General features: G+C 48.4%; 8 protein-coding genes across 8 annotated transcripts; 4 read left to right on the forward strand and 4 right to left on the reverse strand.

Moving 5' to 3' along the window:
* Nucleotides 1–641: 641 nt before the first annotated feature.
* Nucleotides 642–7,011, reverse strand: N7473_005626 (type I polyketide synthase; the record flags this gene model as incomplete). The annotated part of the gene is made up of 7 exons (XM_057151566.1): nt 642–3,611; nt 3,662–3,687; nt 3,753–3,849; nt 3,904–6,053; nt 6,117–6,566; nt 6,626–6,738; nt 6,806–7,011. 7 exons carry the CDS (start codon nt 7,009–7,011, stop codon nt 642–644), a joined length of 6,012 nt encoding a protein of 2,003 aa, XP_057009371.1.
* Nucleotides 7,012–7,199: 188 nt separating this feature from the next.
* Nucleotides 7,200–8,625, reverse strand: N7473_005627 (putative PKS-like enzyme; the record flags this gene model as incomplete). The annotated part of the gene is made up of 5 exons (XM_057151567.1): nt 7,200–7,229; nt 7,268–7,305; nt 7,354–7,477; nt 7,543–8,053; nt 8,108–8,625. 5 exons carry the CDS (start codon nt 8,623–8,625, stop codon nt 7,200–7,202), a joined length of 1,221 nt encoding a protein of 406 aa, XP_057009372.1.
* A 1,210-nt stretch (nt 8,626–9,835) lies between these two features.
* N7473_005628 (putative polyketide synthase) lies at nt 9,836–10,966 on the reverse strand (the record flags this gene model as incomplete). The annotated part of the gene is made up of 2 exons (XM_057151568.1): nt 9,836–10,009; nt 10,070–10,966. 2 exons carry the CDS (start codon nt 10,964–10,966, stop codon nt 9,836–9,838), a joined length of 1,071 nt encoding a protein of 356 aa, XP_057009373.1.
* A 749-nt stretch (nt 10,967–11,715) lies between these two features.
* N7473_005629 (TauD/TfdA dioxygenase family protein) lies at nt 11,716–12,911 on the forward strand (the record flags this gene model as incomplete). Its single annotated transcript, XM_057151569.1, has 3 exons — nt 11,716–12,357; nt 12,437–12,757; nt 12,816–12,911. 3 exons carry the CDS (start codon nt 11,716–11,718, stop codon nt 12,909–12,911), a joined length of 1,059 nt encoding a protein of 352 aa, XP_057009374.1.
* A 959-nt stretch (nt 12,912–13,870) lies between these two features.
* N7473_005630 (cytochrome P450) lies at nt 13,871–15,908 on the forward strand (the record flags this gene model as incomplete). The annotated part of the gene is made up of 4 exons (XM_057151570.1): nt 13,871–14,074; nt 14,142–14,584; nt 14,803–15,187; nt 15,294–15,908. 4 exons carry the CDS (start codon nt 13,871–13,873, stop codon nt 15,906–15,908), a joined length of 1,647 nt encoding a protein of 548 aa, XP_057009375.1.
* Nucleotides 15,909–16,657: 749 nt separating this feature from the next.
* Nucleotides 16,658–18,387, forward strand: N7473_005631 (aldehyde dehydrogenase ALDH; the record flags this gene model as incomplete). Its single annotated transcript, XM_057151571.1, has 3 exons — nt 16,658–16,782; nt 16,844–17,043; nt 17,204–18,387. The coding sequence occupies 3 exons, from the start codon at nt 16,658–16,660 to the stop codon at nt 18,385–18,387; spliced, it is 1,509 nt and encodes a 502-aa protein (XP_057009376.1).
* Nucleotides 18,388–19,464: 1,077 nt separating this feature from the next.
* On the forward strand, nt 19,465–21,213 carry N7473_005632 (Amino acid transporter transmembrane; the record flags this gene model as incomplete). The annotated part of the gene is made up of 8 exons (XM_057151572.1): nt 19,465–19,634; nt 19,704–19,828; nt 19,893–20,019; nt 20,197–20,322; nt 20,398–20,633; nt 20,702–20,874; nt 20,931–21,074; nt 21,130–21,213. The coding sequence occupies 8 exons, from the start codon at nt 19,465–19,467 to the stop codon at nt 21,211–21,213; spliced, it is 1,185 nt and encodes a 394-aa protein (XP_057009377.1).
* Nucleotides 21,214–21,433: 220 nt separating this feature from the next.
* On the reverse strand, nt 21,434–22,040 carry N7473_005633 (NADAR family protein; the record flags this gene model as incomplete). Its single annotated transcript, XM_057151573.1, has 2 exons — nt 21,434–21,845; nt 21,907–22,040. The coding sequence occupies 2 exons, from the start codon at nt 22,038–22,040 to the stop codon at nt 21,434–21,436; spliced, it is 546 nt and encodes a 181-aa protein (XP_057009378.1).
* Between the last annotated feature and the right edge of the window lie 1,810 nt (nt 22,041–23,850).

Raw genomic sequence — 23,850 nt, forward strand, 5'->3', positions numbered from 1 at the left:
CTGTCGAAGAAGATGGAAAGTTGGACGAAGAGGACATGTAGTATATACGCCCCTATTTTAGACTCCGGTGAGACTTTTAATATCCTGGCCTAAAGACGGTAGCAAATTGAATCTGTGTCATTTAATTTTAACTAATCGGAGGAGATCGTCTGTTGTAAGGTCCTGTTATCGGGGTAGGTTAAGGGCAATTCAAGGGGATATATACGTTGCTTATTGCCGTTTTCAGAGCGTATAATCGACACTAAAGAATAAACACTCATATTTCTCATGCACTAGAAAGCGAACAAAGAATTGGATTAGGTGATAGAAAGTAAAATTTCAAAAATTAAAAGCATCACTTAAAGATAAGTTTTCCGAACAGACACCTCTAAGGGTATTTAGTCTCTCGAAATATTGAACAGTTCTAGCGCCTAAGTTATTTTTGCGACTTTTTTGACATATCTCATACTAGCTCACATATCTTCTGTGAAACACTTCCAGCACGATTACTAGGAAAATGGCCAGGTACATAAATACATTGACACCAAATTCAAATGCTTAAATTGGAACAAACAAAACTAGGTCACATTCGACTTTATGATTTGATATCTCATTATCCATTGTCCGAGATCCGCGCAGGTATAATTGAACTCGCAGTTAACTTATGCACTGCTGCTCAATTTTTCCCGGAGCTTTTTCGCAGCCAGCCCTCCAATATCAAGCATGCTGCCTCCATTTTTCAATTCAAGCACAGATATCTCCACTCCAAGGTTTTGCTTGCACCAATTCCGTATTTCGATTGCTACCAGAGAATCTACACCAGCTTCTGTGAGCGTGAGTCCAAGGTCCAGTGGCTCTTCACCCTCTTGCCGCATCAGGAAGGCTGCCACACGGTCTCGGAGCTCTCGAGCCAGAAATTCTGCGGCTGCAGGTTGCTGAAGTACAGCCGAATCAGTGTTAACCTCCAAGAAGAATGATCTCAGTCCGTTGCTGGTGGTTTCGACTTTTGTAGAGGTTGTCTCGATGTTCCGATAGATGGCCATGCGAGGATCACGTTTCCAGATGATGTGGTTCTCTGGGTGCATGATGGGTAACTGACACTCCGACATTTGAGTGACTTGGCTTGGGTTGTGGAAAACAAGACCAGTTCCCAGGTCTTCCATTCTTGCAGGGCGCGAGACTGAGGGGCTGGATGATTTAGCAATAGTCAACTGCAGTGTATCGAGGAAGTCCTGCTCGGTGATCAGTCGGGTTGATCCGGCCTGCATGGAGGCTTTGACAGCGGGATTTTGGCTGATGAATCCCACATCATTGATTGCGCCGATATCTTGGACAGATGCTTTCAATCCCTGAGAATGTCGATACTGCGCGAACGCGTCGAGGAAGGTGTTCGCAGCCGCGTAATTGGCCTGCCCATAATAGCCCATCTGACCACAGACAGAAGAGAACATGACGAAGAAGTCAAGATACTCATTTGGCAATGCATTGTGAATATTCCAGGTTCCATCCACCTTTGGTTTGAGAGCAGTGCGGTAATCCTCGAGACTCATGTCCAAGATTCCCACGTCGCAGAGAATCATCGCCATTTGCATGACACCAGCAATTGGCAGTGGCGCTTGCTGGATGGCGTTCTTGACGGTTACTGGATCGGCGACATCTCCCGCCCAGGCTTGTACTGTGCAACCCCTTGCTTCAAGCTCTCGGATGAAGATCTTGTCATTTTCTGACGTCCCCGCAGAGCGCGATAGGAAAATGAGATGTCTGGCACCATGAGTAACCATCCACGTAGCAATGGCCCGTCCCAACCCGCCCATTCCACCGACGAGGAGGTAAGCTCGATCTTGTTTAAATGATGGCGTGGGTGTCTCTACACTCCATCGAAGTGCTCCTTGATCCTCCAGAAACTTGATGACGACCTTTCCAATATGAGACCCTTGTTGCATATACCGGAAGGCGTCTTGGACCTCATTGGCACCGTAAAGGGTGATGGGATCGATGGGCCGGATGTGGGACCCAGTATAGAGATGCATCATCAGCTTCATTAGCTTCATAATTTTGGTGGGGTTGGTGACAATGTATCTGCTCAAATCGATCCCGATATACGTGCGGTTGTCTTCAAATCTATCAAGAGCCAGCTGGCCTCGACCGATCATGTCTCTTTTCCCGATTTCAATCATGCAGCCCGATGCGGCTACACACTCCCACGAGGCGTGCAACAATTCCCCCGAGAGAGAGTTCAGTACGCAGTCGACGCCTACACCATTCGTCGCTGCCATGATGTCATCTCGAAAGCTGGTATCACGCGAATAGAAAATCCGATCGCGAGGAATGGCATGCTTTTGGACTAAGAATTCCACCTTGCGTTCACTACCCACCGTGCAGTAAACGTCCAGTCCAAGCCACCGTGCTACATTGATAGCCGCGATGCCGACACCTCCCGTGGCTGCATGGATGAGGATGGACTGTCCATGTTCAAGACGTGCCTTTTCAACAACACCAAGGAGTACTGTGACATACGCGGCAGACATGGTCGCCGCATCCTCAAAGCTGAGGCAGTCCGGTATCCGCAGAGTGAAGCATCCCTGTCTCTGGACCTCCGTCGCCAGACCAACAGTGGAAGTTCCAATATAGATAACCCTGTCTCCCACATCGAGATAGTCAATGTTTGCGCCGGTCTTGCTAACGTATCCAGCCCCTTCCACGCCAAAAATAGCATCCTTTGAGGCATTATCCACCACGCCCATGGCAACAAGCACGTCTTTGAAGTTCAATCCAACAGCTTGTGTTTGAATCTGTACTTGATCTGCTCCAAGCTCAGGTAAAGCACATCCACTCCAATACAGAGATTGTAGCAGTCCATGGGTCCCAATCCTCAACACCTTTGTGGCTGGCTCAGCCGCCGTTTCTTTCAAGGCCTTCTTGACTGGGTACCAGTGGTACCGTCCAATGTGCACAGCACCATTAGCCCAACAGTATTCCATGTCTGGATCGAGGTCCCCGTCATCCTCATTGCGCTGTTGCAATTTGTTGAGAACATCAACCACTGCAACTGCCGCTTCCAAACTAGCGTGAGATTCCATCTCGAGAGTGATGAGGGGCATTGCGAGCTCCGAGCGGATGGTTCGAGTCACCCCAAGGATCAATGCTGTATGCGGATCGTCCGATTTTATCTGCGTGAGAGGTAAAAGCCAAATAGCGGATGCCTGTTGCAGAGTCCCAATCATCTGAAGGAATTGATCCCAGTCTGCTTCGCTTGGGGCTTTTAAGAAAGGCTGGTCAAGGTCAACAAAGGATATCAGATCCTGGTCCGGGATAGTATGTTGCTCATCACCCCAGTGGTAGTGCATCGTCTGGTATCCTTTGTGCTGTAGCAGTGTCTCCACCTTCAATGCCAGCGGATGGATTGCGGATGGGCCAGAAAGGAGCGTAATAGTTCGGGAATATTCAACCTCTATTGCTGGCCGGGCCACGATATTTGCATTGAGGTGATATGGCTTCTCATTGTCAAACTTGACCGTCTCGCACCCGTTGAATCCTGCGGAACGCAGCCTTGTATCCCATTCTTCAGGCGAAATGAAAGGTTTTCCGTCGCGACCGTCTGCTGCCCCTAGCCACCAGCCCGAGAAGATGCCCTTTTCAAGTCAGGATTTCTTTCACTTGCGGAAATGAGAAAAGGACTTACCATGATATAGCCCATGCTGTTGCCGACTGTAGTTATCAAAGATTAGTCAATCCTTTTGTTACAACCTTGGAAAGTGAAGCCTAAGACTTACCTGGAGAGAGCTCCTGTAAGAATAGCCGGCCCTGAGGTTTCAGTAAAGTTCTGACATTAACAAGCGTATCATGCAAAATGGGGGTGGCATGTAGAACCTGCAAGACATTGAGCGGGATTATTCCAAAAGAGAGTAGTGGTGCAGTTCTTACATTGGAGGCAATGATAAGGTCGTACTCCTCGCGCTGGAACCCCTGCTCCAGCGGATTCCTTGAGATATCGAGTACCTTATACTCGATAGCCTGGTACTCTGCGAACCTTTTATTTGCAGCTGGAAAGAAACCAGATGACAAATCTGTAAAGGTGTACTGCAAATAGAGCCGTTCCTCATATGACGAGCGAAGGTGTTCAAGAACCTTGGCAGTCAGCCCACCTGTGCCAGCTCCAATCTCGAGGACTTTCATCTGGGGTTGCATATGGCCGAGGAGCTGGAAAAACTCGCTGACATCCCACATGTCGTTGGCCCAATTGTATACATTTGACAAAGTCCCATCGTTGATGACGAGGTCTAGGAAGTCCGTTTTCCCCTCAAATATATTAACCAGCTGATCATATGCCTTCCAGATTGCGATTCCAATATCACCACAGCCGGTCGCTTTACATTGCTCAAGAATCTTGGGAATCAGCTCTCGGCGATCCTTGGAAGCCATGTTGACCAAGTCAACCGAATCCTCGACCAGAAGATAGCCCGGCTCTGCCAATCGCGCACATTGAGTCCCCAGCCACCGCCTATACCGCTCAAGATGTGGCTGCGCTGTTGAGACGCCCTGTAAGGCGATGTTAGATTCCAAGGCACAGAGCACATACAGTCTCTCACCCAACATGAGTTGTTCTCGGATGTCGTAGATTGGTCTGGTCAGTTTGCCACTGTCTAGGAAGGAAAAGTCGGGTTTCCATTCCAAAGTGACAGCCATTGGCTCTGGCCCAACACTGTCCTTCTCTAGGCATATATGCACCGGATCTTTCAGGTAGAGGAGCAAGTCCCCGTCTTCCCCGATCCCGTACATGTGACCACCAGACGAGTTTTGACTGCCGCTGGTGGAGCAGATATGTATCTTCTGACCTGTTCCATGGCCGACATAGATCTCTCCGAGGAACATAGGTAGAGGAAGGTAATCAAGAGTGCGATAGTCACCCTGAAAGATGGCTACTGTCAGTGCTTGGAAGGCCAAGTCCAGGGTGATTGGGTGGAGAGGGTATATAGATTCGGATGCCGTCTCAGGTTTATCAATGATATCCGCCGCGGACCTGGTCTCGGTAACGCCAGCGGTGATGTTTTGGAGCCCTGTGAAGCAAGGGCCATAATTCAGTCCGACACGGGCACCGGTTTCGTACCAACGGGTTGATGAGACCTTTCTGGGGAGTGTCTCCGCTACCTTGTTGAAGGCTGGCGGTGGCGTAGACGCACGACCGATTCGGACTAACCCAGAGCAATGCTTCTTCCATGTTTCTCCATCATGCGATACGATCAGAAACTCGTACCAGTCACTATTGAGGCTTGTTGTGAGGCGCTGAGGGCGAAGAGTTGTAACAATTTCGGTCGCAGCGTCTTCCTGGAGAAGTAAAGCCTGATGAAGATCCACAGACTTCGCAGTATAGTCACGTGCATCGCCCTCAGTCAGTTGAAATACGGCTTCGCCAGCTAAGGCAATGTAACAAGCAGCTGGGAATACGATATCCTTCCCAACCCGATGATCCCTCAGCCAAGGAAGTTCGTAAAGCTGAAGGTTGTTTCGCCAAGTTGGGACCATATCAGTTCCATCCAGAATTCGAATACCCAACAAGTCATGTGGAAGGTGCTTTGGGAATCGCCAATTGCTCATCACTCTTGACTCAACCCAGTAACTTTTTTCGTAATGAAATGGGTATCTTGGCAGATCTGATAGCACTATCGCATCGGTAGGATCTGAATGAGCTCTGATATCCACACCTGCTGTAAAGAGCTGGCCTATTGTTGAAAGAAACGACTCTGTATCGTTCTTATCGCGGACCAACGTGGGGACGTAAAGGACTGTGGAGTGAAGCGGTTGTGTGATTTGGCTTAGTGCGCCTCGCAGACTCGAGTGTGGCCCAACCTCCAATAGAACTAATTGAGGTGTCGTAGAAACCATAGACTTGACAGCTGCGTTGAAGAGAACGGGATTTTCCAAATTCTCTTGCCAGTAGCGCGGGCCGAATTGAGACGCCTTAGAAAGTACCGTTCCACCGTACGCACTAGAGTAAAATGGGACTCTGGGCGGACGAGGGTCAAGGTGGCCGGCGACCAAGTCACGGTATTTGTCTCCCAAATCACGCATGTGGTCTAATTTCTCGTTATTAGCAATAAACTTTGTGTGATTCCTCAAATGTGTATTGAAGCACATACCGGAATGATAAGCCATTTCCACCTTCAATCTTCTAACGAATGTGTCCTCATTCGCCTTCTTGATTTTGGCCATCACCGTCTCTAAAGCACCCACATTACCTGCCAAAGTGACACTGGATGGGCTGTTTTCACAAGCAACACTGACTCCCGGAAGCAGGAAAGCAGCCACCTGTGCCTTACCTAGCCCAACGGCTGCCATCCCCCCCTTCCGCGGCGGGTTCTTACAGACATGACCGCGGTAGAAGGCAATGGTCATGGCTTCTGTCTTCGTCAAAGATCTGGTTGAGTATGAAGCAGCTATTTCGCCACTGGAATGGCCAACAACAGCGAATGGCTTGACGCCCCATGATTCTAACAGGTCTACAAGTCCGATCTGTAGAGCAGTACAGATTGTTTGAGAATATTCTGGTTGTGACAGGACTTTTCCATCATCTGTGTGGTAAAGAACGTCTGTTATTTCCATTAGTCTGGTTTAATTTTGGTAAGTGGCTCGATATGTGTCGACTTACCTTCAATAGACCAAGAGGGGGCATGTTCAAGGGCCCTTAATACACGGTCCATGGATCGAATATTCTCTAGGAAAGATGGAAACTCAAACATCAAATCACGTCCCATATGTACCCTATACTCTTTAGCAATGACACGCGATGACAATATTGGAAAGATCGAATACAGGAAGGAAGACATACCACTGGGCTCCTTGCCCTGTAAAGACGAATGCAACTTGGTTCAAATTCCTGCACGGCGCTGGAGCAGCCTCAGACAGCAGCTGACTCCCATTTGAGACACAGAAAGCTCTGTATTTCAGTCGCTCTCTTCGCTCAGAGAGATTATAGGCAACTCTTCTCAAACGATCGGGGAACTTGGCTAGATAATTCTGGTGGTTTTTCACCATCGATTTTACAGATTCCGGATGACCAGCGGAGAAAATCAGTAGTTCTTTCCTCTGGCTCTGGTCATTGACCGTTGGTGGGATTGACTTTAGTCTTCCTAGGCCGAAAGAGGCAGCCGAGTCTATAATAAACTGGATGACAGAGTCAGTGGCTGCTGTTATATAATACAGAGATTCATCTTACATGGACGTTAGATCCACCAATGCCGTATGAGTTCACACTCAATCGCTCAGCACGATCCTTGGGCCATGGACAAACCTTCACCGGGACTTGTAGCTTTGCCGTTTTCCATGGGACTATAACTATTAGTAGGATATGGAAAAGCAGGCATAAAGGTAACTTACTCGCTGGATTGGGTGTCTTGAACTTGATATTCGGGATGATTGTTTGGTGTTCAAGCGAGACCACCGCTTTGATGAGACTCGTGAGAGCTGCGGCGCCTTCACTATGACCCAGGTTTGGTTTGACCTGCGACCTTGGTAAGTTTTCATAAGGCTACATGGTAATCCATGTATCGACTAAAAAATACGTACGGCGCCAATGTACACCCCTTCCTTGCCGAAACACCTAGCAATTGCCTCTGCCTCGATTGGATCACCCGTAGCTGTCCCCGTGCCGTGTGCCTCTACCATTGCGGTCTGAGAAAAGTCTAGGCCAGCAACCGAATATGCCTCACGCATGGCTGCCTCGTGGGAGTCGGCATTCGGGGTACTGAATCCGAGTGTCCTTCCATCAGAATTGCTGGATGATGCTCGAAGAATAGCCCGGATGGGGTTCCCGTCTCGAATCGCCTCGTCAAGCCGCTTGATATATATCGCTGTCACAGCTTCTCCGCGAGCATAGCCGTCTGCAGCTGCATCAAATGACTTGGACGATCCTTCCGGAGATAGTGCTGCTTGAATGCTCATTGCAACTGTCATTCCTGGTGCGAAGATCAGGTTTGCTCCTGCCACGATCGCCGAAGTGATGTTGCCTCTTTGGATCTCCTGCATCGCCTCGTGTAGGCCGACTGCGGCTGACGAACATGCGGTCTTCACCATCACACTGCATGTGGTCAATATACATGCGCTTCCGGGAGGGAGACGAATTATAGCTCACCTTGGCCCCTTTAGATCATATTCATATGAAATTCGATTGGCGATTGCATAATCCAGCGCGCCGATCAGTCCGTAGGAGCTGTTGAAACTGGCATCCTTTTGCCGCATATCCTGCCAATCCTCTCCGAACAAGCCCACATATGTTCCAATCTTCTTTCCCCGCCAATTTATCTCGCCGGCGCTTTCGAGAGCTTCGCGAACTACTTCCAAGCACAGTCTTTGATTGGGGTCCAGGTGAGAAGCCTCGGTCGCCGTGATCTTGAACGTAGTGGGATCGAAATTTGCCAGATCGGCGTCAAGGAAGTAGCCCTGTCGCGTGATTACTGTGCCTTTTTTGCCATGAGGACTGAAGTGGGCGTCGACATTGTATCGATTGCGGGGAACAATAGAACGAGCATCTTTCTGCTCGATGAGGAAATTATAAAGCTCCTCCTCATGGTGGATCCCACCGGGCAATCGCATTCCCATGCCGCAGATAGCGATAGGGACATTCGACCCTGGGGTGATTGGCTTCAACATATTGAGAGTCTGAAGAAGAGTCTGAAGAGTCAATACCTAGGTAGAGGGTCAATGGGTGACGAGTCTTGTAAACGAGAATTTGAGCGGAGGAAATGAGAATATGAATTACGCGCAAGTGCTTTGATAGTTCACCTTACCTGATGATATACTACTGTATTACGGGCGGAGTATGTTGATCATAACTGGGAATACGGAGCGGAGCGGACATCTGGATGAATCAGATCGATAAGAACGTGTGGGCGCCCTACAATTTAGGTAGATAATGATTACTCGCTTTCAGCCTGCGTAAGATTTTATCTGGTTTGCAGATCGCTGAGGAGTGTGGAGACCCTATGAAGAGGCTAACGATTTGCTTTCCCGCGTTGAGAACCCTGATGCGCAGGCCCGCGGTGGGGCTTCTGAATGGGCTGATGAATCTGGCGAGCCCAAAACAACTAGACGATTTTAGTGTCTCCACCACATAGCACGCGAGGGACAGTCGGACTGACATGTCGATCTTACAGGGATCAAATTTAATTGCCAAGGAGTGTTGGCGCCCCAGAAACTAACGATTTGAATAGAAGAGCGCTAAGTCCGATTAAGTCAAAGACTGTTTCTTGAAGGTCCGTCCCCTTAAGAAGCTTTAACATACGCCCTCCTGTAGCGCCTCGTACCCGACCAAATACTGTTACGGGGTCAGCCTGGGTCACCTGATTCCCAACGTGCCAAAAACACCACTAGTTAACTAACTAGTTAACTAAGTTAATGTACGGAGTAGAAGTGGAAGTAACTACTAACTACGCTAATATTCTTACCTATCCCGACCACAGTATACATAGCATCGTAACTTGTTCGGGTTTTTACCGTAACAAATACATAGTACTGTACAAGTCAACTCAGCTGAGGTCTGACCTTGTGTGACATAAAGGAAGGGTACCACGAGGTCATGCATTCAGGCCGGCTTCCCATCGAGAAGTCGCCAATCCCGGACCGATCCATCGTCATCAAAGGGGATTAGAGGTAACCATGGAAGGAAAGCAGGTTCTTGGGAACGCATAACGCGCTTCCGTTCGGCTACACTACCGAGTGGGCATGGATACCCCGCCCAAAAAGCCACCGACTCAGCAGAATCCGATCAGACCCTTGTGATTTAAGCCGATGCCCAATTTTCCGGACAGGGCCTAAGGATAAAAGGCTGTACAATTTAAAGATTTGAAACTTGCCGGTATCATCAAGACCAATATTTCTCCAAGAAAAGGCGTCTTCCTTCTGCTATCCAATTCTCATTCCAACTCAGTTCAACGTCAAATAGATGCTCCTCAGGTAATAGATCAAATCTGACTGGGCTGGTTGGAGAGATCTCCTCCAACCGTTGTACAAAATTCGATGAACAAAGGGGAGGGGCCTAATAAAAGCATCCATAATTAGCATGCGGACATCAAGGATTGCAAAATAAAAGACTGACTAGCGTGTCATTCATCCCATGAATAATCCAAACCGGAACAATACCAGTCATTTTTCCTTCCGGACTGTTCTGTTGCTGTCTGACTTTTGCTGCCATCCTCTTAACCATATTGAACATGTCTTTATTGCCTCCACCTTTTTCTTTGAGCAACCGGCTAAAGTAACATTGCTGTGTCATGCATAGGAACAGCTCCCACATCTCAGGAGTCGGTTCTTGCCACGTACGTATGCCACCCGATTGCTGTAACTTCTGCATGTATTTCCGAATCAATACTTCAGCCTGCCTAGGCGGAGGTGGTCTCATGCCCATAATCATCCTAGGACGCGGGATCCTGAGCTCGGGGACATCAAGATCAAGTGGCGCATATGTGGAAATGACAGCCTGGATGACAACTTGAACATCCGTGCACCCACTTATCGCTGCCTCATGCCCAGCCCCACCAGATAGAATAGATGATAGCTCAAGGCCCGAATACACCGCCAGAGAGCCCCCGGAGCTCTCGCCGCAGCACAATATCCGCGAGAGGTCAGGAGTAACACCCCACAAATGTTCTTCCGCAATTCGGAGCAGGTCACACTGCACCCAACGCCAGAAATAGTCCACATCACTGAGGATATCGGCCATGCTGGATTCGGGAAGGAGTCTATAGTCGGGGCGAATAATGATCGCGTCATGGGCTTGTGCGAGGTCCAGAAACCATTGTGCGAACCAAGGCTCATAGCGGCGGTGGCCCAAGATGAAGCCACCGCCGTGGAAATGGACCATCACTGGACATCTCTGCTTGCGATTGGAGCGAGATAGGAAATGAGTTGGAATGAAGAGCGTGGCGTCGAGCGAATGGTTTTTCACGACGCGATAAGGGAGATCGAAGAGAGTGAAGGGATCGAAACGGGACATCGGCATAAAATTTCTGAAGTATTTTGCGCTTGAATGTAGATTGGTGTCTGGAAAGGAGAAGGGTAAGAAAGGAATAGTCGGCAAGGAGCCCAGCGATGATGCAAAGCGCACTTTGCGTGCTTTGAAACCGCGAGAGTCGCATGAGCTGGCGCTGTCATTAGTGCCCTGGCTCTAGGCAACATTTCCAATGCCTAGCTTTCGTATTAATACAGCTGTATAGTACGCCTGGACTTGATCCACTTGGGCACCTGTCGATCCGATAAGGTGGACAATGTGGAGCCGGATCTTGTACCGTTAAACCTTTTCTTTGCACACTGCCAAGAATCACGATTCAATAGTTTGATAGACTTTGAATATCAGTGGATAATCTGTGGCTCTCAAATGTTGGCTTCAATTTCTTGGTAACTTATGTAATGCGGCCATCCAGCACCTAGTTAGTTAACTAGTTACAAGCGATATTTCCAACGCACATGACTCTCAAACAAGGGATATTTGCGCTTTTCAGATGGCAGGTCTCCCTCCACTGCCACGAGTCACATAGACCTATCCAGTTAGCACGCGAAAGGTGGAATCTTCGCAAAACCCTCATTTTTGGCTGCGTTTGACAACGTTGGAAGATATCACCCGACGACCAGGCACACTACAAAAGATAGAACGACTGAGCCACATCCCTTTTTTTTCCTCTGCGTACACTTAGTGCGCAAAATCTACCCAGTGATTCATCTTCCGTTGACATTCAGTCTTGTGTCATGGCCATCAACAAACCCGATCTAACCTTCAGCCCACTTCACCCAACATTTGGAGCCGAATGCAAGGGTGTAGATTTCTCTCGGCCAGTGTCTACAGACACCATTGACCATATTCGCGCCGCGATGGCCAAATATGGAGTCCTGGTCTTTCGCAATACTGCTCTCGACGATACGAGCCACACGACCCTAGCGCACCAATTTGGCAAGCTAGATGTTTCGACGGTGGTGAGGAACCCCGGGACACGGTATCGACTCGGTCCCGACAGTCAATTGACTGACGTCGCGAACGTGGACCAGAATGGCAATATCGAGTCAGTGAATAGCTTAAGATCGCAAGCATTCCGGGGAAATAGTCTCTTTCACGTGGATTGCTCCTTCAATCACCGTCGGGCGGGATATTCTCTCCTCCGCGCCCACCAGTTGCCTCCTCCAGGGAGTGCCGGCGGAACCGAATTCGCTGATACCCGAAGCGCATATGCGGATCTGGATGAGGACAGGAAAACTCAGATTCATGACTATGTCTTGTGGCATTCTATACTGCATAGTCGAATCTTGGCAGTTCCGGATAATTGGATCTTCAAGATTGTCGACTGGACATTGGATATGCATGGTCTCCGTCGACTTCCCTATCTCATAATTTTAGTATGTTACCAACTTTCTCCTCCGAGTCACCGAAATATATACTAGAATGTGGCCGATACCTTGTGCTCATCGTTTTTAGTTGCTAATCATTCGCTTCCTGGGATTTTGGATTCGCCTCGCGGACACTACTGTGGTTTCAATGTGCTTGTTCGGCCTATTCCGACTCCTTCTGTTGCGCCTGGCACCGGGTCCCTTGGCTGCGCGCGCTCCTCATCGTCTGGTACAACTACACAAACCGAGCCGCCGGATGAACCTGTACATTGCGGCGCATGCATACCGTATAGACGGGTGGACCAAGTCAGCTAGCAAACCTGTGATCGAGGCTTTACTGCAGCATGCAAGTCAAGAGAAATATACTTTCAAAGTAGATTGGGAAAACAACGGTGATATGATTATATGGGTACGCAATATCGAAGTATCCGATCCGCTAGAGCAACATCTAATGCTGATTTCCACAGGACAACACGTGTGTAATGCACCGATCATCCGGAGGCTCGTACCAGGGACGGTATGTCCGTGATATGCGAAGAGCCACCGTCTATGACTCTGCCTGAGCGCTTAGGTGATTTATCAGGATCAATACATTCGTATTCGTGGCATTTGGTCGGTCAGATTGCATGTGGCAAAGAGGAAAAATAAACTCAAGTTTGACTCATTCATACCTGACTTTCTTTTCTTCGCGAAGCTCCTCCTCTCTTTCATTCTCTTTTTCTTTTCTTTTCTTTTCTTTTCTTTTTTTTTTTTGAGTGGTGCAAAATTCTATTGAGCAATCCGGAATCCTTCCGAGGTTTTTTGGAGTATATGCAGAAGTATAGTCTTGCAGGAGTCCCGTAACAGACCCACAAGTGAGAACTTTCATACATACTCTACCTATTGTGGGAGAGGAGACAAGTGTAAAGAAATGACGTCAGAAGCTTATTCCGAGTAATAAAAAAGCGGTCAGGACTGAGAAGGTCAAGGAAGATCTCCTTTTCAAATTTACCGCTAGCGACGACTAGCGCTGCTAGAAGAAAACCAGAAAGGCGAGAGAAAGTATAACAAAAGACGACGATGATCAAAGTGACCTCTCACTTTGGCCCGCGAATCAGAATAAAAGTCTCAGTGAAAAATGAAAGGATTAAATTAAAGGTAGGCAGAAATGCCCCGCCAACGTCAATTTGACGATAGGCTGATCAGTGTGCAGCTAAAACGATGGTGATAGGAGCATCGTCGATCCGAACTCAATCAAATTTGGAAATTTTAATTGGTCGATCTAGTCTGATGCAGTCTTCTTGTAGTCTGTTCTTAGGCCACATCGATATCATTAATAATACCGCTGCTGTAAGTAACTAGGTAACTATTAGAATAGGTATTAACAAAAGCCAAGAAAGGATCACCGAGGCAGTAAGCAACTTCTCTCAGGCTCCCTTCTTCCAAACGAGACCAGCTACTTTCTGCATCCTTGAAGTTTTCATTCGAGTTATCAGCACCTTGAAGTAAGTGGTGGCGGTTATTTGTGTGAGAAATCCCATCCATGGCAGTCGGGGATAGTTTTCTGGCTCTGACGGCCTTCACCCTCACCGAGGCCTATTTCCTCCATCGCACCTTAGTCACCCACGAGACCTTCCGCGCCTTGCTTCTCAGCTTGCTAGTCGTCAATCTTCTTCTCAATTGTCTTTATACTATATTCATTTGGCCGTTCTTCGTCAATCCGCTTCGTCATCTGCCAAAGGTTCCGGTCAGTATTACTCCGCGCGAGCAGTCTCAGAACACATCAAGAATCGCTTCTAAGAAATGCTTCGTAGGGCTTCTTGAGTAATCTCAAGTTCTTTGACTTCCCCCGTAGGTGCAGGCCACTGCTCTGGATGAAGACCATCCCAAATGGAGGGCTAATCCACCTGCACGACATCCTCGGCCAGTCCTATCTGCTCGCCACTAATCATCAGGCCCTGGCAGATGTCATGAGCACAAATGTCTATGACTTTGAGAAGCCCTGGCGTGCGCGCAACTTCATCGCCCGCATCCTTGGCTTCGGTCTGGTCCTGTCTGAGGGCGCTGCCCACAAGAAGCAACGGAAGGCGCTGACTCCGGCTTTTAATATCAAAAATATTCGCGCCATATACTCACTGATGTGGGATAAGACCAACCAGCTTTTGGAGGAGATGGAAAAAGAGTTGAGACTTAGTCCGATGCAGGGGACTAACCTGGCTGATGGGGAGGGTACGCTCGAGATGGGGGTGTGGGCGAGGTATGTGCTGCCTAATTCCCTCTGGCCAAATGTTTGCATGACTTTTTTGGTACCCTGGTAGGTCCCTGGGTACCTACCTGCTCATAATGAACTGTGTAGGGACCTATACTATACTAAGCTATCTAAAACCTTTCATGGCACCTAAAAAATAATGCAAATGCATGATCAGAGGGGGTGAATTGTCGCGAAGGTTCGATGTACTGATGATGTTTCTCTAGTCGTTTAACTCTCGATATCATCGGCCCTGCTGCCATGGGAAGAGACTTTCGCTCGCTACAGAAAAATGACAATCCTGTGGCGGAAAGCTTTTTCCGTCTTCGTGAGCCTAGCTTCGAGAAGCTGGTGTTTTTTGCCATAAATTTCGTCCTGCCACAGTGGCTGGCGCGTCGTTTGCCGTTGCGCATGAATAAAGTAATCAACGACGAGGCCAATTTCCTTCGAGGTCTCTGTCAAGATATTGTCAGCGACAAGCGACAAGCCTTAAATATATCTAAGAACTTAGTCAAGGATCTTGAGGCTGATATCCTTGGTACGATGATGCTAGGAGGAGACTTTTCGGACGCAGAGCTAGTGGATCAGATGCTAACATTCCTGGCTGGGGGAGTAAGTTTCACTTTCAATTTTCAATGTTCTAATCGATGTGTGGTTGATTACATTGTCCGGCTAGTTAAATCGGCATCATAATATCTGCTAACTCCAACGCTTCCAGCACGAAACCACCGCGCGTGCTATCACATGGGCCTGCTACCTACTCACTCAACGCCCAGATATTCAAGAGCGTCTCCGCTCTGAAATCCGGGCAAAGATCCCTTGCGCTAACAGCCCAATAACTTACCAAGACCTCGAATCCTTACCTCTTCTCAACGGCGTCTGCCAAGAAGTCCTACGCCTCTACCCCACAGTCCCCGCGACACTTCGAGAATCTATACGCGATACTGTAATCGCTGGCACTCGCATCCCTAAGGGCACACGTGTGATTTTGTGCCCGTGGGCAATTAACCGAGCCCCAGTCTTCTGGGGCGATAACGGCGAGGAGTTCTTGCCGGAGCGGTGGATCGACAAGGACAAGAATGGTAACCTGGTGCCGAACAACCATGGTGGTGCATCAACCAATTTCGCGCAGATTACTTTCCTACATGGTCAGCGGTCGTGTATTGGGAAGGACTTCGCACGTGCGGAGCTGCGGTGTGCGGTGGCGGGTGTGGTTGGCCGGTTTGCATTTGAGATGCAGGATCCGAAGCAGGAAATTCATATTGCTGGCGCGTTGACAACGAAGCCTGTGGAGGGGATGCATTTGCGCATGCGCCGGCTTGATGCCTGGTAGTCGCTAGTCTGGCTGGAGTATCTGATGTAAATGGATGGATTACTTTTCTTTTGCCAGCACACCTTCGATGTCGTTTCAAATTAAATCAATTCTGCACTATGGGTTGCAATATTTCCCAGGACTGGGGACTCATAGAACCGTAGACCCGACAAATTAACTTCGCTGGATGAAAACATGATGATGACTCGATCCCTTTGACCTGATGCAGCCATTTAGCCTGGGCAATCCAGCAAAGACTTGAAGCTATGTGAATGGGAACCATTTGTATGTTTTTTTCCCGTGCTTCAATCTAGCCACGATGTACACTCAGCCAGTACAACATATCAGGCCTTGTTTACAAAGCTGAATGCTTATCTACCCATTAGGCAAAGTAGAAATCCCCGAATATTCCGAAAAATTCGTAACAACATCCAGTAGACCGTAGGATGGGCTTGGTGAAGCTCCTCGCCCTGCTACTAAACGTTGAAAAAAGTTTTACATCTCGAACATTAGGCCAAGCACACGATTTTGGATGAAGCATTTTCATGCCACGCCGTTATCACAGTGAAACCTCCGGATGGACTTGACATAGCGAGACTAGGCGCCTTCGGTCTGTCTCCACCAACCAAAAACAGCCGGCCTCGGAAAGTCCTTCCTTGCCCCACTTACTCTTATCCCCCCTCTCCCCCAAAACCCTCGCTATATCTTCAAGCTATCTGGCACTGTAATCATGGAGGAACATTGCGCTCTAATTTCTGTCAGCTGCCAAAATGAGTCTCTCTGTGGAAATTGTGACCCCTAATGGGCACCGGTACACTCAGCCCACTGGGCTGTTCATCAATAATGAATTTGTCTCCGCCTCATCTGGCCAAACCATTACGTCCCTCGACCCCGCGTACGTTGAAAAAGTGCCCGCTTATGCATGAAATTCATTACTGACAATCTGGGTATTCTAGAACTGACAAGCCAATTGCCGCCGTTGACGCTGCCAATTCGAGCGATGTCGACCGCGCCGTCAAGGCTGCCAAGGCCGCTCTTGTGCATGACTCGTGGAAGCTGCTCCCTGCGACGGAGCGTGGAATGTTAATGTTGAAGCTCGCAGAGCTCATGGAGTCGCACAAGGAGCTTCTAGCCACTATTGATGCCTGGGACAATGGTACGTACAGATTCAGGCTGTGCCGGAACAATTTCCCGCTACTGCACCTTGCGGATCGGCGCATGGCCTTGTCGCCCGTTTCTTTGATGCACTCCTGCGCTTCCCGATGCAAGATGCATCACATATCCCACACTGGACATACCCACTAATCTATATGTAGGCAAGGCCTACCATGTCGCTCTCGAGGAGGATCTCCCCGAAGCCATCGGCACCATTCGCTACTACAGTGGCTGGGCGGATAAGACCTTCGGCCAGACGATCAGCACCACGCCTCAAAAATTCGCCTACACCCTGCGCCAGCCCATCGGTGTGGTGGCCCAGATCATCCCCTGGAATTATCCCCTGTCTATGGCTTGTTGGAAATTGGGACCCGCCCTCGCATGTGGAAACACCGTGGTGCTCAAGCCTGCAGAGCAGACCCCGCTCAGCGCGCTGGTTCTCGGAAGCCTCATCAAGGAGGCGGGCTTTCCCCCAGGTGTGATCAACATCGTGAATGGATATGGTCGTGATGCTGGTGCCGCCCTCGCGTCTCACCCCCTTGTGGACAAGGTGGCGTTCACTGGGTCGACTGGTACCGCGCGCGAGATCATGAAAATGGCAGCTGGCAGCCTAAAAAACATCACACTCGAGACAGGTGGCAAGTCTCCACTCCTAGTCTTCCCAGACGCAGATCTGGACCAGGCTGTAAAGTGGTCCCATTTCGGAATCATGTCGAACCAAGGCCAGATTTGCACCGCGACATCGCGAATTTTCGTGCACCGCGAGATTCTGCCTACTTTCTTGGCGCAGTTCAAGGCCGCCGTTGAGAGCGTCAAGATCGGTAACCAATGGGATTCGGAGACCTTCCAGGGTCCGCAGGTTACTCGCACGCAATACGAGCGTATCTTATCGTACATGGAAATTGCTAAGAGCGAAGGCGCTACGATCCTGACTGGTGGTGCTCCCCATGTCCCTACCAACCCCGAGTACAAGGATGGGTACTTTGTGCAGCCTACTGTCATTACCGACGCGACTGATTCAATGAGGATTACCCAAGAAGAGATTTTTGGCCCCGTGGTGGTCATCTTGCCATTCGATACCGAGGAGGAAGCCATTCGCCGAGCTAATGACACTACCTATGGCCTCGGAGCGGCCGTTTTCACGACTGACTTAGAGCGCGCGCACCGCGTGGCTGCTGAGATTGAGTCTGGAATGGTGTGGGTGAACAGCAGCCAGGACTGTGACCCTCGTGTGCCATTCGGTGGTGTCAAGCAGAGCGGTATTGGCCGCGAACTGGGCCAGGCTGGCCTGGACGCGTACAGTCAGCTCAAGGCTGTGCATGTCAACATGGGTAATAAACTGTAGGGCTTGCTACTGTAAATGCCTTGAATGATACACTTTACGATAGATACTCAATAAAATCATGTATGAGACCCTTCAATGAATCCGCAAAAAAACTACTCGATTGTTTAGTTGGTAGACCATTGACTTGTGGCCCTCACGGTATGAGTCTTACAAGACTCTCCTAACTACTTTTTATCTACTCTCAGAGTATGCGAGGTCTTTTCATTAATGATTCCTGGGTTTTGCATGCTATGTTATTTCAAAAAAAAAAAGATACAGTAGATTGTTATGGGTTGGTCACCCAAAACCGTGTCCGAGGTCTCGGAGTGACATACTCAATGCAATGGTAGAACACCAAACATTCTTCAGGCCATGCCTCCTGACCATTTAATTTCGATATGACACAAACTAATGATAATTGGCGATATCTGGTTGTTATCCACTGGAGATATGAGATTCACCCCGCTTCGCCCCCGTTGCAACTGTTTCGGGAAGGCCACTCCGGGTTAGGCATGTCATTCCGACTTTCACAGCCCCCCAGGGTGATACCCCAGATTCCGTGATCTGGCAAGGAAAGAGATGAATTTCACAAATCTGGGGAAATGGTTGGGGTTTGAAAAAAGCTAATATCAGATTGTATATTTTCTGTTCATCTTTAGCGCAAGTCATGTGGCTTGGAGCGTTGCTTCATGCAACATGGCAATTATATTCGGCAGCATATAGAAGGCGATAAGGTCCTTTTCACTTTGTGCTTATCTCCCTTTAGCTCAAGAGGCATTCCTTTCCTACGCAGACCCCGGATTTCAACAAGTCCTGTCCCCATCACAACCATTCACCCGCTTCTACTGGGCGACAATTTCTATTTTGATCCACCTATATCTGCTGGTGAAAACCCGAGACCACTGGGGCAAATGTAAACGGAAGGCGATGGTCGACCACCCCGCACGCAGAATAGGTATTTCTGGGATGGGTCTATCGGTATTCTCTAGTGGCTTTGATTTCGTCTAGTTCCAAAGTAACCTTCTCCTTTTGCCAGTACCAATAATCTTAGCATCACCTTCCTGTTTCTATGATATCTGGAGTATGAGAACGACCATCATGAGATCACAGATTGTTGATATTACACCGACAACACAGGCCGAGTCTGTTCAGCGGCATGCTGATGGCAGTCTCGGTGAAGTGGAAAAACCTGACCCTACGCCGCCTCGACAGGATGCCTTTGGTGATGAGGAACATGCGGAGGTCAAGTACAATGTTTTAACATGGCGGTATGTCTCTCCTATTTTTTGAACCTCAACAAATGAATTCATTCGCTGAACGATTTTAAAATTATACAGGCAGGGTGGCCTTCTCATGGTTGCTGAGACCATTTCCTTGGGCATTCTCTCTCTTCCAGCCGCCATTGCTAGTTTAGGTCTCATCCCAGGACTCATTGTTCTCATTGGACTGGGCGTCCTCGCTTGTTACACCGGCTATGTAATAAAACCAATTCAAATGGCGATACCCTCATATTTCTAGCTTTGCAGATGCCGGTGAGATCCTGATAGGCCGATTTGGTCGTGAGTTGTTCGGTACAGGGCAATTGCTGTTCTTGATCTTCATCATGGCGAGTCATATCTTGACATTCACTGTTGCCCTCAATACTATCACTGGGTACGCAACTTGCTCGATCTTTTTCGGTGCCGTGGGCATGATCGTCTCAATTTCCTTGTCGCTGCCATGTAAACTTGCACAGGTGTCATGGCTCTCGCTTGTTTGTGAGTATTGTACATTTTCAACATCAGAAGAATGATCAATTGACAATTTACCCTCCTCACTAACATTCATCAGCATTTTCAGCGCCATTATGATTGCAATGATCGCCCTTGGCATTCAGAACAAGGGATCTATTCTCCAGCCGACCGTTGAGACCAACTTGGTTACAGAATTTACGGCCGCTACCAATATTGCGTTCTCGTATGGTCTGTAATTCTATTCCTTGACAGCTTTTTGGGCAAACAGGAGAAATCTAAAGGTTCTAACATCGCACAGTCAGCCACAGCACATTTTCTACCTTTATGGCAGAGCTCAAAGACCCAAAAGACTTCCCAAGGCCCTTGCCCTGCTACAAACTATCGACAAGACTCTATATATCATTGCTGGAGTTGTTATCTATCGGTATGCCGGTGCCGATGTCACGTCCCCGGCACTGGGCTCTGCTGGCCCGCTGATCTCCCGAATTGCCTATGGCGTCGCTCTTCCCACCGTAAGACCACCCTGGATGGCTCGTGTTAACTTAAGACCGTGATACTCACGCCTGAATTTTCTAGATTGTTATTGCTGGTGTTATCAACAGCCCACGTCGCCGCAAATTCAATCTATATTCGCATCTTCGCTGGAAGCGACCGCATGCACAAGCGTGATTTTGTCGCTATCGGCTCCTGGGTTGGCCTGGCCGTCTGCTTGTGGATCGTTGCGTGGATTATTGCCGAGGCCATTCCCGTATTCAGCAGCCTCCTGAGTCTTATTGTATGCTCCATTTTGTGCTATCAATCACTTTTTCTTTTAATGCTGACATGTAGTAGACTGCTCTATTCGGTAGCTGGTTCACCTTTGGAGTTACTGGTATGTTTTGGCTCCACATGAACAAGGGATTGTGGTTTTCCTTACCCAAGAAGATCGCTGTGACGCTCCTCAACGCTTTCGCTATCTGCGTTGGCATTGTCCTAGTCAGTTACCATAACAATGGCTTCATCAACCTTTCCATTACTTACCAATTTTTAGTGTGGTCTAGGTCTTTGCACTTCTGGAAAGTCCATTCATGTCAACCCAGGCAGTTCGAGTTTCTCGTGTGCCAACGCCGCATAGACTGCAGTACTTAGCTGTACATTTTACCATTCCCTTGTACTGATTAGAACATCGCCCTTAGTGCGAAGCGCTGTTTTTGGCATCTATAGCAACCGCGTTGATTTACATAGAGACTATAAACTGGCATCTAAGTTACACTTCAAAATGGGACATCGAACAGAAAGTACTGTCTCAATTTGTTTCAATCACGATCAAGTGTCACAGCAGGGATAGCTCTCTTTCATGCCTTTGAACTATTCTTCTTGCCAGCGTCCTCTATTAACAGTTTCTCTCTTGTCTCCATGAGCGCTTTACCCAGTAAGTTCAACCCCCACTTGCTTCGATTAGCACCCGCATTTTTCGCTCCGAACCCAACTCCCCAGATTCTATCCCGAGGGCTAGCCTCGACCAACTCTCGGTTACTAGTCTCGAGAAGCTTCTGCTTGAGGTCTGCGTTCTGCGAGAATTTGAGATAGTTTCCTTCCACAACAATCTCAAATCGATTCTGCTCCCACACTTCTTGGGTGAAGTTGGGGATCTTTCGCCCTAGATCCCGGAGGTCCCTTGGGTGTAATTTCCAACCCTTCTGAAGTTCCCGGCTGATCGGGTGACTTGGGCCAGCGAAGAGGAGTGCTTTGCGATGCATCATAAATCTAGAAAGCGAATTCGTATTAAAAGGTATCTCAAGTGTGACAGAGGAGAGCATATACTTACTGCTCTGCATTTGCGTAGGTGTATTTCTCGCCGTCATGCTCCCATGTGAATGAGGATGGCCACCATTGCCCCAAGTATCCGACGTCTCCTTCTGGCTTCCAGAAGTAGACTGCATTGCTAGTATCTACTGCCATATCTGTGCTTCGAAGTATTCGAATAGTGGACAGATTGTTGGCTAGAAGCGACCCTTGATGATAGGGTTGTGCCTGAAGGTATAATAGCTGGCAAGGTCATCCGCGGTATACGTAGTGATATTTAAGTAAATCCAAAGTGATTCATGAGTCACGTACAGGAACGGAAAATAAAGAAACGCTTGTCATACTATATGAAAGAATATACAAATACCCCACACGTCTCTGTGGCGCTACGGACTTCCTCATTTCGACCCCGACACCCCACTTCCAACAACGCCAATTCTGCCTCGTCGCCATTTCTCATTGTATAAATACCCAGTCAAGGGGACCTTATCCAACATGACTCATAGGATCGGCATAATTCGAGGGAAAAGATCAAGCCACAGAAAAGCCAAGGCACCCAATCATGAAGCCTTAGCGACAGGATGGCCGATCCATAATGAGGCTTAGATCTTAGCGGCTTGGCGGCGCCGGATAGGGCGATCACAGGAACCAACATTGACCATGATAACCGATAAGTAGAAAGACACAATGGACCGAAGATCTAGATTACAACTCTTGTTTCATGATCCTACACCTAATAATAGCATTGCCACATGGAAGAATGGAATGAGATTCAAGTTATGACACTTGAAATGGCAGATACGCAACTACGTATTTTTCACCACCCTCCTCGATGAACATTTTTCTACATGCTTTTCGTTCACCTATTTCTAGACCTCTTTCTAAATTTCTCTTTCGAGCTCGTTTCAAATTTTAGTTGAAGCTTTCCTCAAGTAGTCTCTTGTATGTTTTTCTACGAATTCTCCAGAAGGTATTTCTCAACATCATTTGGAAATAGACTTTTGATTACCTTTCCAAGATGCAATAATGTCTTCCAATCTCAGACTTTCCTAAGATACATAGGTATTTCAGGTCCGTTTACGGCTACTTAGATGCTCTTTAACTACAACTTATGATTCTGACTCGAATTTCTGCGATATTTTTGAAATGAGCCTACCACCTTTCCTATGCGTCCCCCAACTGTCTAACATTTCTGGATTCGTCGCCGGAAAGGCCGTACTTTACCTCATTTGGCAAAATAACCCATTTCAGTTAATTATTTGGCAGGATCTTCCAACGAAAAGGTATTCCAATATTCTTTCATATTTTCCTACCTCCCAGCAGTTTCAATAATTCTCCTCGTTGAGCGCTGCTTTTTACAACAGGGCTTCCACTGGGGACATGACCGATATCTGCCTTTGGCAAGACTCAGTCTCAAAGTGTGATGGGTTGTCATCTCAAACGTCTGATACAATTCGTGATGAATCCCTACACCTTGGCTCACCGAACACTCCATCAACAATCAGCCCAAGCGATTCGGCTTCCCAAGTCGTGCCAGACTTGAATGCATTCTCCTGGTATGCTAAACAGCATATGGCCGGTGATTATGACCCGAGTCAGTGCTGGGCTTGTGGTGTTATGATTGTTGAGCATTGTCACGTTATCGGAATAGATGACACCCAGGTATGGTGCTCTCACTGCAAGCAATGCCCAGCTGGTCCTACACTGACCCGGGCCCGTTCAGTCCAACAAACGGGTGGCAGCCAACTTATTTCCTCCCAACTTCAACCGCGGAGATACATCCAGCGGAGTCCTACTGTGTCCACACTGCCGCATCGTGTATGACCGAACCATCGATCCCGGATTTGTCTTCCTTCCGACGGACCTCCGGTACTTCATCGACTATGAGCTTGAAGATGCGCGAGCGCGGGCTGTAGGGGGTTCAAAAAGAGAACGTCGCGCCCCAATGGGGTCAGAGTATCAGCAG

Source organism: Penicillium subrubescens (assembly GCF_028828155.1).
Source record: "Penicillium subrubescens strain IBT 31985 chromosome Unknown utg000004l_segment0_segment0, whole genome shotgun sequence".
NCBI classification, from domain to species: domain Eukaryota; kingdom Fungi; phylum Ascomycota; class Eurotiomycetes; order Eurotiales; family Aspergillaceae; genus Penicillium; species Penicillium subrubescens.